We start from the raw sequence: 17,164 nt of genomic DNA, 5'->3' as shown, positions 1-17,164 counted from the left end.
TATCTGAATCTCCATGTTCTTCGATTCCTTTGTTTTCTGAATCTAAATTTTCCATGAATTCATCACCCATCTCATCCATAACCAAAAAGATGTATTTTGGAGTTCTGTTGACTATTTATTGTCACGCGATCGAAATTTAATTGTGATCGCGTCGTTCCAAGAAGTCAAAACATCCATCATGGTAGCCCTTGAAAGTGATTTGACCAGAACTTGGTCTGCCAACGATCCTCGGGGCTCATTCATGTATAGACTACATGGTACCGAGCTAGTGACACTTGTAGCTCAAGCTAAAGTCACCCATATAAAAACTTACGAATGTAACCGAACGGACATCCAGTGTAACATTGTGTGGTTGCGTTCGGAAATTCACGAAACGGAATTTTTTCAATTGCCATCATCAATCTTCATAGAAGGCCCGTTAGTGATGATTTGAATTTGAAAGAGTTTTTGTCATGCTTGCTAACCCTCATTGCGTCGGTAGTGGAAGGGAAGGAAGATGCCGACGGAGACCGATTCGAACCAGTCGATGGGTTGGTGTGTGCTGGAGATTTTAATATTAGAAATGTTTTTTCGTCTGGCTCTGCTAAAAGATCGAGATTGGACAAGTGGGAACGAATTCTCAAGTCGATATTGGTTGAGTTCAATCTGTTACCCAATTCAGATGTGCCTACAAGAGCCGATTCTTGTTTAGATTTTGTTTGTGCTTCATCTAATCTTCAACTCGAATCTGCGGTCGATTTTCCTGATTTTGGATCAGACCATAAAGCTTCGGCCAGCATACATTTTAAAAAACCAGCCCAAAACTGGGTTAGGTCCACAGTAACATATGAAAAATTCAAAAACTGGGTGGATTTGAGAGCTTTCATGAGCGCTAATGTCGCCTTGAGGACTGTCAGCTCATTAACCTAAGATTAATGAAAGCATTAAAGAAAATTTAATATCCTTATCTACTCTTTCAATAATCCTTGTTTATTTTTTTCTTTTCTCTCGCAACAATACTTTTTCTCCACTTTTTTGGTTTTTCTTTTCTCTCTTCTTGTTTATTTTCTTCTCTTCTCTTTCAAGCCACTTTTCATTTTGATTCAACATGACCAATTGTTTTGTTTATTTAGTTTCTCCCCAATCAACCAAAATGAAATTTATTTTCTTAACAAAATATCTTCATTCGGAAGAAAATGTTCCCTTTCACGTGACCCCTTTCCCAATTTTATCCACATGTAAAATCCAAGGGTCAACAGGGCTGTACGTTTTGATCGGGCTTGGATCTAAAAAAGCTTTGGATCAGGCAAGAAAAGCCAAATTATGAGTCGAGGCTGATACAAAAATAGCTGAAATTGCCATGATCTACGGTGAAGACCCGACTAGAGTTGAACATGATTCAACGTATTTACCCGACAAAGGTAAAGGTAAAGGTAAAGGTAAAGGTAAAGGTAAAGGTAAAGGTAAAGGTAAAGGTAAAGGTAAAGGTAAAGGTAAAGGTAAAGGTAAAGGTAAAGGTAAAGGTAAAGGTAAAGGTAAAGGTAAAGGTAAAGGTAAAGGTAAAGCTCCTCAGCCCTCATCACCAATATTCGAGGAAGCTTCAGCAGCTCGTTCTTCATCCCCATCTCGTGCTCCAACACAACCATCAACACCAGCTCGTTCTTAATCCGCATCATCTCTCTCCAAAGAAAAATCATTATCGCGTGATTCAGAGCTTAATGAAACAACTCCCTCAGCACCAGCTCGTTCTTCATCATCTCTTCCCAAAGGAAAAGGAAAAGGAAAAGGAAAGGGAAAAGGTAAAGTTCAAGCATCATCTCGTGCTTCCTCATCATCTCAAGCTCAGGTCTCATCAAAATATTTCCCGAAAAATCACCAACTCGAGCTACATCATCTCGAGCTAGAAAAAGAAAACCAAGCCCTCTGAATCCTGCCAAAAAAAGAAAACGAAAGGATTTCCCTTTCGGTAATCCTGACGATAAATTCACTCCGTCAGAACTTTTATTTCAAGATATTTCAAAGTACGCCTCCGACTTGAATGTTCCACTCACCAGTCTTCATCATCCGATACTTGCTTGCCTCAACTTTCAACACTGAGATCTCAAGTGAGTAAAGTGGTCACAGAGAACAAGGTCAGATCGTACCTCTGACTTCAAAAGCAGGCCTGAAAAATTCCTAGTTTTCAAAAAGTTATTCAAATGACCTTCAAGTGTGTTATTTCCTGAATAACCTTTATGACCTTGACCTTGAAATATGGCAATTGAGCATCGGCTAAACTTCTATAGACAGAATATGGACCCTATCGCTCAAGTAGTTTCTGAGTAATCGTGAAAAGAAAACCAACAAAGTAGCTGAATTGTCCTGTATTGTCATATTCGATAAAAGATGAACAAAAGATTCAGAGAGGATGATTAAGATTCTTATTGAGTTGAGTTGAATTTCAAGATTAGAACCGGGTGCATAAGAAAACATTCATTAGTCATTGATTCTATTTTCTTTGACCAACTTTTTGTTTAAATCAATTCAAAATAGATCCAATGTTGATTCATGGACGTTTGAAACGTCCAGTTAGAGTACAAACCATTAATATTTGAGCCAATTTAACTCAGCTGATTTGAAAGACTATTGGCTCTTTTTTCATTCAATTTAGTCAATAGTCAAAACTAATCAAAAAGCATAGACTCTCAAGGAGTAAAAATGACAGCAGAAATAAAACTGCCCGGTCTTAGCAAGTCGGTTAAAGCAGAAAGATTCTGATAGAAACAGAAATATTGTTTTGGGTTTCGTTTCTGTTTTTCTTGAGTACCACGATTATCGTCTTGAATTTCACAATCGACGAAATATGAAACTTTTTGTTCATTTTTTCAGAACTTCGATACTATTTCCGCAATTCATGTATCCACAAGAGGATCTTCAAAAGTAAAAGTCTGCACTTTAAGATTGAGCATATTTTTCTAAAAGTATCATTCGACACCATGAGGTTGTTCAACGTGCAAGAATTTTTGTTAATTTCAATGTTAGTTCTGATGATATTAATAAATTTCCAGGAAGCTTATAAAATCTACAATATTACAAGTTGATGTGTCAAAAATAAGATGAGCAAACAAATATTAATTAGATTCACGTTCTTATTTTTCATTATTTATATTATGGTTTTCTGAGTTATTTTTTATCTGTTTTCTATCATGAGTCTGATAGTAAGTTTACCTGCGGATTTCATGATAAAAAGACTCAGTTTTACAGGAAATTTATTCTTAGACTGAAAATGATAGTAATAGTATTAAAACTCTTAGTGATGTATCTTTTTAGAACATGAATTTCATTTGTCTTTTTTCTGAAGATTATTATTTCCTGAATCTTTCCGTTGCCTCTTAAAGTCATAAAAAATTCAACATTGTGACAATGTTTACAAGAAGAACATGAAGGGCAAATTGAATCGTAATTGAAAATATCTATCGACAGGTAACTATTTCCTTTGGTAAGAACAAAAATGTTTCCTTTACCATTTGGAATTAAATTGATTATCATATTCACCATGTTATTTCCCTAATCATTGAGAATTCAGGATTCAATTGACTGGAATGGGCTGGAAAAAATCATGATTAAAATTTGGAAGAGACGACTCGTTCTGACAGAAAAAGTTCCAAAAGAAAATGTTCTAATCCGGAGTGAATTTTGAAACAAGAGAGAGAGAGAGAACGAGAAAAATATCAACAGATCAACATATCTCTTTGATATCCATCAATTGTATAAGGGGTGATCACTAAAACCGACTGAACTTTTCTTTAATATCTTTTCAACCATTTATTGAATGATATTTTTTTCGTTTTAATAAAATTAGATTGATTTAGTATTTATATCGAGTCACCTTTAAGTTCCGACTTTCTGTTGTCTAAAATACGCAGAAATCAGGACCACCAATTTCATCTTGTCAAAGCTGGTTTTAGTTTTCACGTTAATTGAGGTCATTTTCGCGATTTTCGGCTAGTTTTCACTTATTCTAGATGATTGGTCATTTAAACAATATTGTGAAACAAAAGATTTATTTGACAAATTAATTAATTAGACGAATTATGAATTAAATTAAAAACAAAATTTCGTATTTTGCGCATGAACAGTGAAATTTAATGGACTTTCTTAAATTTATCTTTTGTGACCTTATCTGAGGTCACAGAAAAGTGTCCATAGTCTCATTAGAAAGCTGAATAGCTGTACATTAGTTTTCAGAAATAAAATTATTAAAAAAATTATTCCCTCCCAAATGACGCCACTATAAAATATATGTATTTAAGCCTATGGATATACAATTTACAACTTTTTTTCGAGGGCTATTCAGTTTTGCGGGCAGGACTTTTTTAATAAAAATGTGACCCTAATCAAATTAATTTGTCTAATTGTTTGATGCTTTGCCTTTAATTTGGTGTGCTTTAAAAATCTGTACTATCAGTAAATGTGATGATATTAGCGATCAAAGCTAGTCCGGTTTTTTAGTGATCACACCTTACAACCCTGAGGCTATATAATAGTTTCTGAACAATTTCCATGTGCAATCTCACAGCAACAAGAGAAAGAAATTCATCAATTTTCAAGGTGATACTTTTATTCAACTAATAATCATCACCATTGGAATAGTTTCAATGATTTTTCATTTGAGCAACTAATTCATCATGGTGATCTACAATCAGTCACTCTAAGGGTCATCATTTGTTTGAGATCTTTGTATTCAACTCTTTACAATGAGATCGGTTGATTTCATTGGTTTAACCCACTTGATTCAATGAATATTCCTTGTGTTTGCAATTTTCTCCATGTAAAATGTAAATCATCCTGAGAGATTCAGTTGACATGGTATTACACTGAATTGATATTGTAACAATTTTGTTTCTTTTTCAATCTTTTTCCCTTCCTTGAAGATTACATTCAGTCCAAAGTTATCATGTTATTGTTTCAAGTGATTGTTCATATTCACAGAGCTATTATATAATCAACTTTCCAAATATATACAAGTAATCATGGTGCTGATAGATACTTGAGCTGGAATTGAATTGGAGCTGAAACTTGAGCTTCAATTGTCTGACATTTTTTTTCTGGCTTTACATGATTCACAAAAGTATGAGAGTAAAAAAAAATGCTGACTAATATCATTTGTTATACAATTTTCATGGTAATCTTACCACAGGTAAACTAATTCTGGTTCATGGGATTGGAGTTTAATAATAATAATAATAAAATAATAATAAAACAGGCACTCAGAATATTGAAACTGTTTTCTCTCGATTTTTTTTTCTCGTCTTCTTGTTATTGTTGAGCATTTGGTGTACACGTAATTACAGATAGAGAGAGAGAGAGAAAAAATATAACACTGGAAACTTTATTTATCTCTGAAGATTTAAGCAAAATCATGAATTCAATGATTACTTCTGACTCAGAGATTCTGTTCCATTCTTGATTATGCTTAATTGTAATGGGAATAGGACAATTGAAGTACTATTGTTAAGCTCGTAGTTGATCATTTGTATTTGACAAGTTCTTGTTAACTGTAATCATCATAATTTTTCAGACAACACAAATTGCAATTATCATGATAGAAACTGAACATTACATGAACTCCAAAGATAATATAACAGAACAAAGCTCATGTTAATATTACATACATATACATATATGTATTATAACTTTCCCTGTATGATCATAGATATTTCGAAATTTCTATGTGTGTGTATTTTTCATGCCCGGAAGCCATTTGAAATGACGAATGAAGATGATGAAAACAATAATAATGACGACAATGGTGATGATAGTATTGATGAGGATTAAATTGTAGCCAATTGATGAAAATAAAAAGTAAAACGTTGAGTTGAAACATTGGAAACACGATTGAAACTTTTCTTTCTCTAACTTCGTTCATGATGGAAACCATGAAATAACAAGATAAATGACATTGAAGAAAATGATGATTATTATCATCGTCATGATAGAGTTGATGATGTTTATAATGATGATGAGAAAACAATGAGTCAACATTTTGAGTCAACATGTTTCTCTCTCTCTCTCTCTCTCTGTTTAACCTTAACAAGAATTGGATTTATCTTCGTAATCATAGAGTAACAAGTAATGTTGCCAATAACCATCATCTTCATCTTTATCTTCATCCATATCATCAGTAATAAATATCTTATATTTCTTAAAGTTGATTCCACGTGAGCTTACATGATGGTTCTGGATTCGAATGAGACTAAAAATTACAAAAGTAGTTGAAGATAAACTTTAGGTGATAACTGAAACAATTTCATAGGGATTGAATCGTTTCATGGTATCATGACAATTTCATGAGGTATTAATAATGAATATACAGTGAGAAGGAAAATTGGTAACAACATGAGACGACATTGTCTGAATATCAATGTTAAACTCTGAAAGACTGAAGAAACTTATCAGAATCTTTTGTTTCTTCACCTTGATTCGGTTGGAATATTTTATCTATTGAGTTCACAACTTTATTTCATCGACGCATATTCAACTTGCTATATTATATAAGTAATTGGATCGCATTGTTATCATTTTATTTCATTCAAGTCATGAATTAAGATATGAAATGAAAATAATCTAATCAACATCAAAGGTGACAACATGGTGATGATCATTTCAGGAGTTATATTATAATAATGAGTTCACCTTGAGAATGGAATCATTATGAAATTTTAACTCTTTTAGAACTTCATGAAAATGGTAAACAAATTCCCGAGAAGAATTTTTTGTTTTTCCAAAATTTTTCAATAATAAAGCTCAACTTTTTCTTTTCTTTCTTCCAAATTTGTACATTTCAAGTTCTCTCACGGTGATGATAAAATCGATAGAAATAAATTTCCTTCTGACCATTAGGTAGTTTTAAAATACTACAAAAAATCGATCCCATTAGAACTTTTCTTCTTCTTTTTGATTGTGTGTCTGCAGAATGTTCTGTCAGAATTTTCAAAGCCAATTGATTTAACCAATTCGATTCCTGATCCACCTTTTTAAAATAATTTTAGAACATAATTCTAAACTAATGTTTTCTAAAGATAATTCTCCCTTGATGGGTTAAAATTCATAAATTATCAAGAAAATAAAAGTTCGAATAGTGAAAACTTTTCTTCCTATTAATGCACTCACCTTCATTATACTCTTTCACAATTGATAATTGAGGAAGTAATAAACGAAAGAAAAAAGTTAGAACAAAAAAAAATCGTTCATCTCATCGTAAAGAGCAAAGTTGAACTGAAGTTATAAAATTGAAATGGAAAAATTTGGTGAACTTTTATACTTTCACCTTTCGTTGTCAAAAAGCAACAAAATATTTTTCTCAGCTCACTTATCAATAATAGAGTTACATTTTAATAACTGATGATTACCTACTCTTTCGGTTATCCACAGGGCATTTCACCAAGTTTTGGCTAAATTCTTGTGTTCAAATCGAGTAATCAAATAATCTTGAAATCTTATACTAAAAGAACAACCAAAATAACCTTGAGATCGTAATATGACAATCGGGTATCACTCAAACTCGAGTCTGGGTGCTAAATACTTAAAGAAAAAAAGTTTTTATTCAAACCTGTAACTTGGTGAGTTTCTTTGTAGTTGCCAAGAAATCCAGAGAAAACTCGGTAAAATATCTTTAGAATTAAATCCTTATCGCTGATAAAAATCACAAAAGAAATTAAAATGATTGATTTGCCATGAGAATCAGAATGAAAACTTTTTCTCATCCATTTTAAGGTTCATTTATATGTCATGATAGTCTTTACATGAGCATATACATCTTTGAGCTAATTACTTTAATTACTTTTTCATTGATTAAATCATAGCAATTAATGGTTACCCCTAGTTGGTTATGAATATACAATCATAATTATCTAATTGATAAGATTGATTATAGACACGTTATTAAATTTTTGAACATTGATCACGAACCATGAGTACAATTGGTTGAACTTATTCACTTGGTAAAGATTATAATCATCTAGTTAATTTGTTCAAATGAATATTATTAATAATTAACCTGGTTATCGAATATTATCATTTCTAAGAAAAGAATGAATTCAAATATCGTCATTGGTTAACGGTCCCCAGAATTCTGTATTTTTACGCCATCTCATGGATAGAACTTGAAGTTACTTGGAATCCCATGTTGTCTAGTAATCATATGTTTCCAAATTTGTTCAGTTATTTCAATTGTTTCTTCAATAATATGGATAAACTTCATCCAAATACTTTGAAAATCATTGAAATTATGTATGTTTGATACTCAAACAACTGTGAAAATCATTCACTTTTTCACCTTTATACTTTTCGAGTCACTCCAGAATTCTGGTAAATATCATAACATTCACTGTGAATACTTTCCACCCCCTGGAATCTGAGGTATATATTTAGAGTATTTTCCTATTTTTCCAAACTAACAAAAAAAATCATGGAGATTTTTTTGTTCTCTCCTTTTTTTGCTCTGCTGTTCTAATTTTTTCTCGTCAATATTATCGTAAAGTTTTACTTATTATCGCCTTGATTATTGTCAATTCTTTTCAAAGTCAATTTAACAATTGATTTCGCTTATAAATTGAGCAGGAAAAGGAAAAAAATGAAATGTTGAGAGCTCAAACTAATCAGATTACTTAAATTACTTTATTCATATGCAGATGAGATTAACTTTTCAGTTATCAGCTTTACTTTTCTGTGGGAATAATCATGAAGAAAACTGAGAAAAAAGTTGATAAGATGATTTCTCAAATGATTCAAGTTCATTCCTTTCATTATCAACTTATCAAAAACTCAGAATTATTAATAATTTCCTTTGATTCTTCATTGATGATTAACTTTTTATCAATTTTTTCACTTTACAATGAAAAGTAAATCAAAATCCATTCCTTATTCTGATTCACTCCCAGTTGACAATAAGAGTAAATCTGAATATCAGATAAACCTCGATACTCATCAAGGTTGCATGGGGTGAAAATCAATCAATTCAAGGATTAATATGAATATAATATTGGAAAGCTCATGATGATTCGGAATTTATTTAGAAATTGTATTGAGTTATAATCACTTTATTAGAATATTTCATTCAGAATTTGATTCTCTTCATGAATTAAAAATGATTCTGTCAAATAAATTAGAAGAAAAAATTCTCGGATCACTGAAAATTCCCTCGTTTTTTACAAATACGAGTTTTCCTTACTTCTCCTCTCAAAGGTAATATATTATTCACCAGAAATTTAATACTATCGTCACAATTAGAAAAAGTAGTTACATTTTTTCTCTGATCATGATAAAATTTTCATCATGATACTAATCTAAAAATTTCGATTTATTATTGATAATTTAAGGCATTTTTCCATTTTCATCTACCTTTATCCCAAATAGATATTCATGATGATAATATTTCATTCATTTTCTCGCTGCTAAAATATATCACTTTAAATATGATCTTAAAATATTGATATTTTCCTCAGATGATTCTGGAATGATCATCAATATCATATTCCCTGTTCACCGATTACTAGTCGGCTTGATATTCTTAGGTGAATGTCATGGTAATCATAACTTTTTCATGGACAATTAATCTATAAGTCTTTTAATAGATAGTAATTTTTCAAAAGTTCATCAGTCTATTCATTTTCATAATAACCATTCAATTCTTTCAATTATATTAGATTATATTCTGATATCCATTCCAAATAAAAGATCACAAGGAAACATTATTCGAATCAATATTCTACTTTAAAAGTGAAATCTTTATAATGTAAGAAAAGAAAAAGAATAAAGAAATTCCAATAAACCTGAACATCTACAGGTAGAAATTGATGTAAAGAAAACATTTAAATTTAGTCAATATAATCGATAATAAAACCGATAGTTTGATTAAAAAAATTAAGGTCAATATCTGGTGATTGAATTTAAACTAATTGTAGGATTAGATTACGGAAAATTTAATCAAATTTTAAGATTTAACCTCAAACTTTGATTGGGTTAAGATTTTTAACACCCTAAGAATATGAGTTTTAATCTTTACAATGGAAAATAATATTTATTAGCTTAATAGTTTGTATTAGCTCACTATTTTTTACCATCTAAGGCCTGATAATCTGATTAGCTGTTGTTTGATTTTCTAACTAATTATCAATTTTTCATAACTAATTGGTAACAGTGTCACTCATTCATTACTTATTTCAATCAATATCTTCAGAATTAGGTAAACATTGGATAATCAGATCAACAGAATTAGACTGAACCATTTAATTGGCAAGATTATCGATATTGTATTAGTATACAAGAAAAGAGAAAAGCTTCATGTTATTAGATATAAGAACTATGAAATCGGTACTTTAAACGAAATCAGGGAAAGTATATGGATTTCCTGTTCTCTTTGAGCTCAAGCTATATGAAAGAGCTACATATGAGTTTCACATGGATTTCAGATTCTAACCTGAGCCCACTGTTGAGCTGAATTTGTAAATGAACAAGATATGCAGAACTCATTTGAATAAATCTTAAGACTTGGATTTTCAGCTTCATGGTAATAATTTATATTTATGATTCATCTTAGTTTTAATCAAGTGTTGCTTTCAAATGAACAATACAAATCTCATGCTATTAAAATGTGGTTCGTGGTGAAAATAAAAAGTTTGTTATGGTGATTCAAATCATATTGGTTTCCATCTTTATCCTAAGGCTATTTAGATAACTTTTTTTAGTATAAGTATCATGCAAGGTGAATGTAAATATATTACAATAAGTAACAGATATTATGATGAACTTTTATTATTCCATTCAATTTGATTAATATTCTGAACTATTAGATTATCATATATATTCATTGGGAATTAGTATGATACAGGTTTTGGTTAGAATTCAATTTGAATTATCTGTTTCAATCATGTGAATATCAATTATCTTCGTCCTGTATTATGCAATTTGATGCAAATTGTATTCAAGTTTACAGATTTATCAATCATCTTGTATACCACTGACTCCTTATCAATCATCTTTATCTTCACCTTTCTTTATCTTTCTTTCTCCTGACATGATGATATAATATCCAGAGTAACTTCAGATATTTTCGCTGAATATTGTTGATGAAAACATCATGGAACCAGGACCGAGTGAAGATCAACCCAAGCGAAAACTGATTCGAGCCAATTTAAGCCTAAAGTTATCAACGAGTTTGGATGATGAGGATGAAACTCGAGTCTCTGGATCACAATCAACAGAAAAATTGGAAGATCCCTTTTCCGAGCTTGAAGATGATGATGATGATGAAATAAAGGATAACCAAAGGAGGGAAGAAGATGATAGAGATTCTGATGATAGTGTTACCGCAGAAGCTGATGGAGATGATGAAGATGATGATGCAAAGAATCAGCAATATGAATCTTATATTAGATCAATGGAACCTGAATATGATAATTATGATACTGACGATAATGATGATTATGAGGATAAAGGTGAAACTAATCAGCTGAAAGATGAGCAACCAGATGCCAAGCTAAATGCTACTCCAATGGTTAAATTTTCTGATCGATTACGTGAGTAAATTGAATTAATTTTTATTCCAATTAATTGATCGTTACCAAAATCAATATGTTTATGTTGATACTTGAAGATAATGAAAAATGAACCGGAATAGGAAATGATAAGATTTAACTTTCATCAGCATAATCTTGTTTTCCCTCATTAGGTAATCAGTTGATTGTTTAGATTATATTCTCTCTCTCTCTCTCTCTCTCTCTCTCTCTCTCTCTCTATTTGATTATTATTATCATTTTACTGATGGTGATTGTTGTTTATTCAGTTACTTTGCCACTCAAGCTTAAAAGTGCTAATCCAATTAAGCCTCAAGCAATTTATTTACAATTTGGGATCTAATTCATTAACAGTAAAGGGATTTTCATCTTAATATCGTAACATTTTGAAATTAAGTTTATTGAAGCATTTTTAATGATAATAACATGGTGATAGCTGTTTATCCTCTTTGATTTGTTTGCAGTGATTAATTATCCTGATTAGCATCGATTGTTAATTGTTTAGATTTACGGATAAGATATAAACTCTACTATGGATTAGACTAGAAAACTTTCACATGACAATTGAAGTTGAACAAATTAAGCTAATCAATTCTTAATGATGTAAACAATTCAATTCTCTTTCTAGTAAACTTTAGTTAACTACATGATTATATGATTACAATTAGCATGGGTGATTTGTCGGTCGATTGTTGTTTCAACAGAATTTAATCTTTTCCGATTTAATATTATTTGGGATTTTCTTGATTCGAATTATCTTCAAACTTTACCATTTCGAATCTCCAATCATATTGATTGTTTGGATTAACCAAAATGCGAAAAAAATTCACTATCTCATTGATTTTTCCACCCTCTCCTACTCATTCAATCTTAATTGATAGTTAACTGAATGTTAGTGATTATTGTTAACTCCCTATCCCTTAAATGAGCTTATGATCAATGAACATTATTGTTTATAATCTAATGTTATGTGTTAGCAATAGCGAAACATATTGACTATCTTAATGAAATGATTACATTGATTTCTCATGATGATGATGATGATGAGAAAAGAATCTAATTTACCTTTTCAAAAGTAACTCAATAAGTTACCATGATAATTACTATTATCATGTGAATGCTTTCCAAAGTGATTTCCTGATTCTGATATCAGATTAATCAGCTCAGAAAAAAAACAATGAGAATTAGATTCTATTGAAGAAGGTAAAAGTTATCATTATTTAGAATTTTTTTTGTTTGTTTACTAAAGAAAATGTTAAGACAATGTTAATATCAATCAGTATGAAGATCTTATCTGTAAAATATTTGATTTCAATAAGAAGATGATGAAATAATAGTAAGATTGATGCTCTTAAACTAACATTTACTCTACTCATTTAATCTGTCAAATGGGTCAACATTTTCGTATTTATACTTAAAGATCATAACATTATACACCTTTGAAAGTTTCGAAATCATCAAAAGTCAATTGAAACTGATCAATGAATAATGTGTTAAGAGAGAGAGAGAGAGAGAGAGAGAGAGAGTGAGAGAGAGAGACTCAATTACATGGGAAGATGAGAATATATCAGAGAATTGGATTAGATCAGGTAAGGTGGAAGGTGTAAAGTGGGAAATGAGCTTAAAAAAGGAGACAAAAGGTGAATAGCAAGAGAAGAAAAAAAATAAGAGGATCAACATGATGAGAAAAAGATTCATGGATTCAGAATAATAATATTAATAATAATATTCACTTGATATTAGATTTGTTTCATCTATTTTCATATAGACTGTCAATCACAATTTGATGTCAAATATACTGTCGCAAGTAATTATCATATGATAATATCATTACCGTTATCTTTGATTTATATTTGTATTATGATTATAATCATATATGGTTATTATACAGGGCGTAACAACCAAATATCCCTACTTTTGGCTCCTTATTGCTTGTAGGCCATTTTTCGGGTTGGATTTTTTTCTTCGCGGTTCTACAGAGAAAATGTGAAAGTTTTGTTACGTTTTTGTTTGAAACTTTTCCGTGGAGCCGTTGATGATCAGTGGCCTCCCAAAGTCGGAAAAGTGGTACATTTCGATGCGAAAATTTTTTCTGAAAACTTTTTCCGGCCATTTAAAAGTGCAAAATTTTGCGGACAAACTGAGCTAATCAGCTTTTTGATCTGACTTTCCGTTCAGAAACAATCGAGCGGCAAAGTTAGGGATTAATCCCTATGCCTTTCATAGGAAATTTTTGGACTTTTTTTGATTGTCTTGAAATTAAGTCCTACTAAATAGCCGATGCCAAAAATGGTTTTGAAACCAAAAGAACCTCTCTCGTTAGTCATTAAATAAGTTTATCATGGGGTTAATTTATCGTCCGAATGCGAACAATAAGCATTAATTCCAGACCAATGAATGTATGCCAATGAATTTTTTTAACTTCAAAACCATTTTTGGCATCGGCTATTTAGTAGGACTTAATTTCAAGACAATCAAAAAAAGTCCAAAAATTTCCTATGAAAGGCATAGGGATTAATCCCTAACTTTGCCGCTCGATTGTTTCTGAACGGAAAGTCAGATCAAAAAGCTGATTAGCTCAGTTTGTCCGCAAAATTTTGCACTTTTAAATGGCCGGAAAAAGTTTTCAGAAAAAATTTTCGCATCGAAATGTACCACTTTTCCGACTTTGGGAGGCCACTGATCATCAACGGCTCCACGGAAAAGTTTCAAACAAAAACGTAACAAAACTTTCACATTTTCTCTGTAGAACCGCGAAGAAAAAAATCCAACCCGAAAAATGGCCTACAAGCAATAAGGAGCCAAAAGTAGGGATATTTGGTTGTTACGCCCTGTATAAGGTCACACTGGTGAACTTTATTAATATTTATCATTATATAATAATTATAATGAAAATATTTATCTTTCCTTTGAAAGTTAATCATGATGAATTGACTTCAATTTGTATTTAGATTTACTCAATGAAATTATTAGTAGATAAGTTTACTTATAGCGTATTAGTAATTATCACTTTTTCAAGTGTAATGATAATCTTAAGGGAATTTACAATTGATTGAATCAACAATCAAATTTTATTATATTTTTGTTGTGTTATAGTATTAGTACAATAATACTTATATCTTATACTTTAGATAATTAAATTTAATTGTTGTTATGAGTTTAACTTGCACCAAGTTAAATTAGATTTTTGCTTTGATGGTTGCATTTAATTTTGTTTCCCAAACAATTAATCTGATAACATTTACATGTATGAATATATTAAAAGATTATAATTGTTATGATTCTAATGATTACTATCATTATGTTTCCAAGTTGCGTTTTTCCTTTGATAGTTTGTTGATGGAAACGAAGTAAAAAAAAGTTCTAATTCATTGGTTCGATTCAAATTTCTCTTTGTTCTTGCATCAAGTTCAATCATCTATTAATATCATGTTGTGATCTGAATAAGATGCTATCCTCCATCTTCATGAGTTTATCTGTTTTTCAGAAAACTTTTTCTTTCGAAAAAAACTCGAAAATTGAAAAAAACTTATTTACTTTTAACTTTCTCTCTCTCTCTCTCATTTCTTTTTCCATGTTTATCTCGAAATCCAAGTTCCAACTCTAACAAATTACTCAGGTGATTCTTTTGAATAAAACTATGACCATGATAACATTAAAATACTGAAGTGAAATCAATGTTTGAATTGAAGGGTAGCTCAAGTTCTACCTTAAGGTTGAATCCCTTGGAATCCTTTCACATTTAATTTTCATTAATTTTCATTTTTCTTTTCTTATTTAAAACAATTAACATTTTGATGTAATAACTTGAGTTAATTTAATTAATCACTTTTACCAATTACTCATGTTAACCAAACAAAAGAAAAGACAACAGACTATAGTCTCTAATTTCTGTTAACCTTATGGTTTATCCTTATATGGTAAAGCCTTTTGGCTCCTTCTCTATTCTTCACTCACGTGATTACCAAGAGTGGGTAATATTAGGCGCCAAAGTAAACAAAGGAGACGTTTTCTTTTCTCTTGTTTTTCCCCTTTTTCTTTATGTTACCCTTGGATACTGGATAAGCTTAAGCTTAATCTTTATCTCCCTTTCATATATACAAAAATTACTTTAGTAAGAGGAGTTAAGATTTAGATCTTATTGAAACAAGATTAATTTTCCACTTTTGTGAATCTTTTTTAATTGTCTAAGTTTTAAAACTCAAATGTTAAAGAAAATTACCATTCTTATTTGTGTTTATCTCTCTTACATTTACTTAGTTTACCTTTTCTTATTAAAGTTAATAAACATTATTAAGTTCAACGGAAGTGATTAAATCGATTCTTAAAGTGTTCAATTGGGATCCTGTATACGAATCTTATTGACTTGATAGTGAGGGCAAGTCGGAATCTCCATTGAAAATTACACCTAAAGCTTTAGCTTAAAGAAGTTTATTCCATTCGGATATCACTTGAGTGTATTCTTAAAATTGTGGTGATAACCATTTCAGATTAACTTTAGTTGATCATCATTTTTACCTTTCGGTAGTAATTTAATTTTACTTTTCCCTTCACTTGGCGAGGATACCAGGATTCCAATTGAACTCTATCGATTATCTTCATTTCTTAAGAACAATTTTTGTGTTTCAATTTTAACAAACTCTTTTAATGGTTGCAACAACTCGTTCTACTGTGAGATCGTCTTCTGTTGAAACTCCATATCGTAAGAGAAGTTATAAACCTCGATCAAGAACTGTTCATCCACCATTACCTTTAGAATCATCTCCAGATTTAATTCTAAATCAATCTTCAATTCCGTGCACTACCGTTACCATGGCAAGTATTGGTCAATTAGATTCTCAAGAACTAAAAGATCTTCTCGTACAATTCAATTGTGTTGTACCACCGACAAGCTTCTTAAAGAGAAGAGTTTGTGATGTCATTAAGACAAATTTCATGGTACTTGGTATTGATTTAAACGAAAATGAAATTGAAGCTTTATCACTTGATGAAGTAAAAGGGATTGATTCCTGTGAATGGTTAACCTCTTGTCGAAATTCTGGTATTTTAGAATCAGAACTTCAGTTGATTATCTCTCGAATTGGTCGAGATATGGAAAGTGTATTTTCCGCTCCGGAATCTGAATTACGTTTGATTCCTTTACCTTTTGGTACCATTCTTAAATTAGCTAAGGCTAAACAATCAATCGGTTTACAAACCATTGTTGAAGATGTTCAACCCAATCGTCCAACATCACCCGTTGCTTCTTTTGCTTCACAACCACGGAATCAAGAACATGAGTCACATCAAGTGAACAACATCAAGACTTTGGTTGATAATCTCAGTGCGGTAATGACCAAAGACCCAAAAATTGTTGAATTCGTGAAAAATGAAGATATGCGCGAGTGGATTGGAAAAACTGTTCATCGACTCTCTTTAGAGAAATGTGATGATGAAACTCGACTTCGGTGTTTCAAGAAAGGTTTAACGAATGAAATTCTTCATATGGCTAAACGAATCGATAGTAACATTACCGATTATCGCTCTTATGTCAAAGCATTACAAGAAATGGTAAATATTCCTACTTTGAATGCTCATGATGCTTTTAAATTGAGAAACTTGGTTTACGACTTTTCGGTCCCACCACAAAT

At 31.0% G+C, this 17,164-nt stretch overlaps 2 protein-coding genes across 2 annotated transcripts in view; one reads left to right on the top strand and one right to left on the bottom strand.

The window, feature by feature from the left end:
• LOC128387521 (metabotropic glutamate receptor 6-like) overlaps positions 1-17,164 on the bottom strand; it is a 101,733-nt gene that overhangs the window by 44,518 nt on the left and 40,051 nt on the right. The gene's annotated exons all lie outside the window — the stretch shown is intronic.
• The window catches only part of LOC128387522 (origin recognition complex subunit 1-like), a 45,267-nt gene continuing 36,261 nt past the window's right edge, over positions 8,159-17,164 (top strand). The window contains exons 1-2 of the mRNA XM_053346728.1: positions 8,159-8,379; positions 11,055-11,537. Coding sequence (XP_053202703.1) covers positions 11,099-11,537 — 439 coding nt within the window. The 5' untranslated portion in view covers positions 8,159-8,379; positions 11,055-11,098. The remainder of the gene's footprint in view (positions 8,380-11,054; positions 11,538-17,164) is intronic.

Source organism: Panonychus citri, unplaced genomic scaffold (genome assembly GCF_014898815.1).
Source record: "Panonychus citri isolate SS breed McGregor unplaced genomic scaffold, ASM1489881v1 Contig00092, whole genome shotgun sequence".
Taxonomy (NCBI): Eukaryota; Metazoa; Arthropoda; class Arachnida; order Trombidiformes; family Tetranychidae; genus Panonychus; species Panonychus citri.
This window is presented reverse-complemented; position numbering and strand designations above follow the sequence as displayed.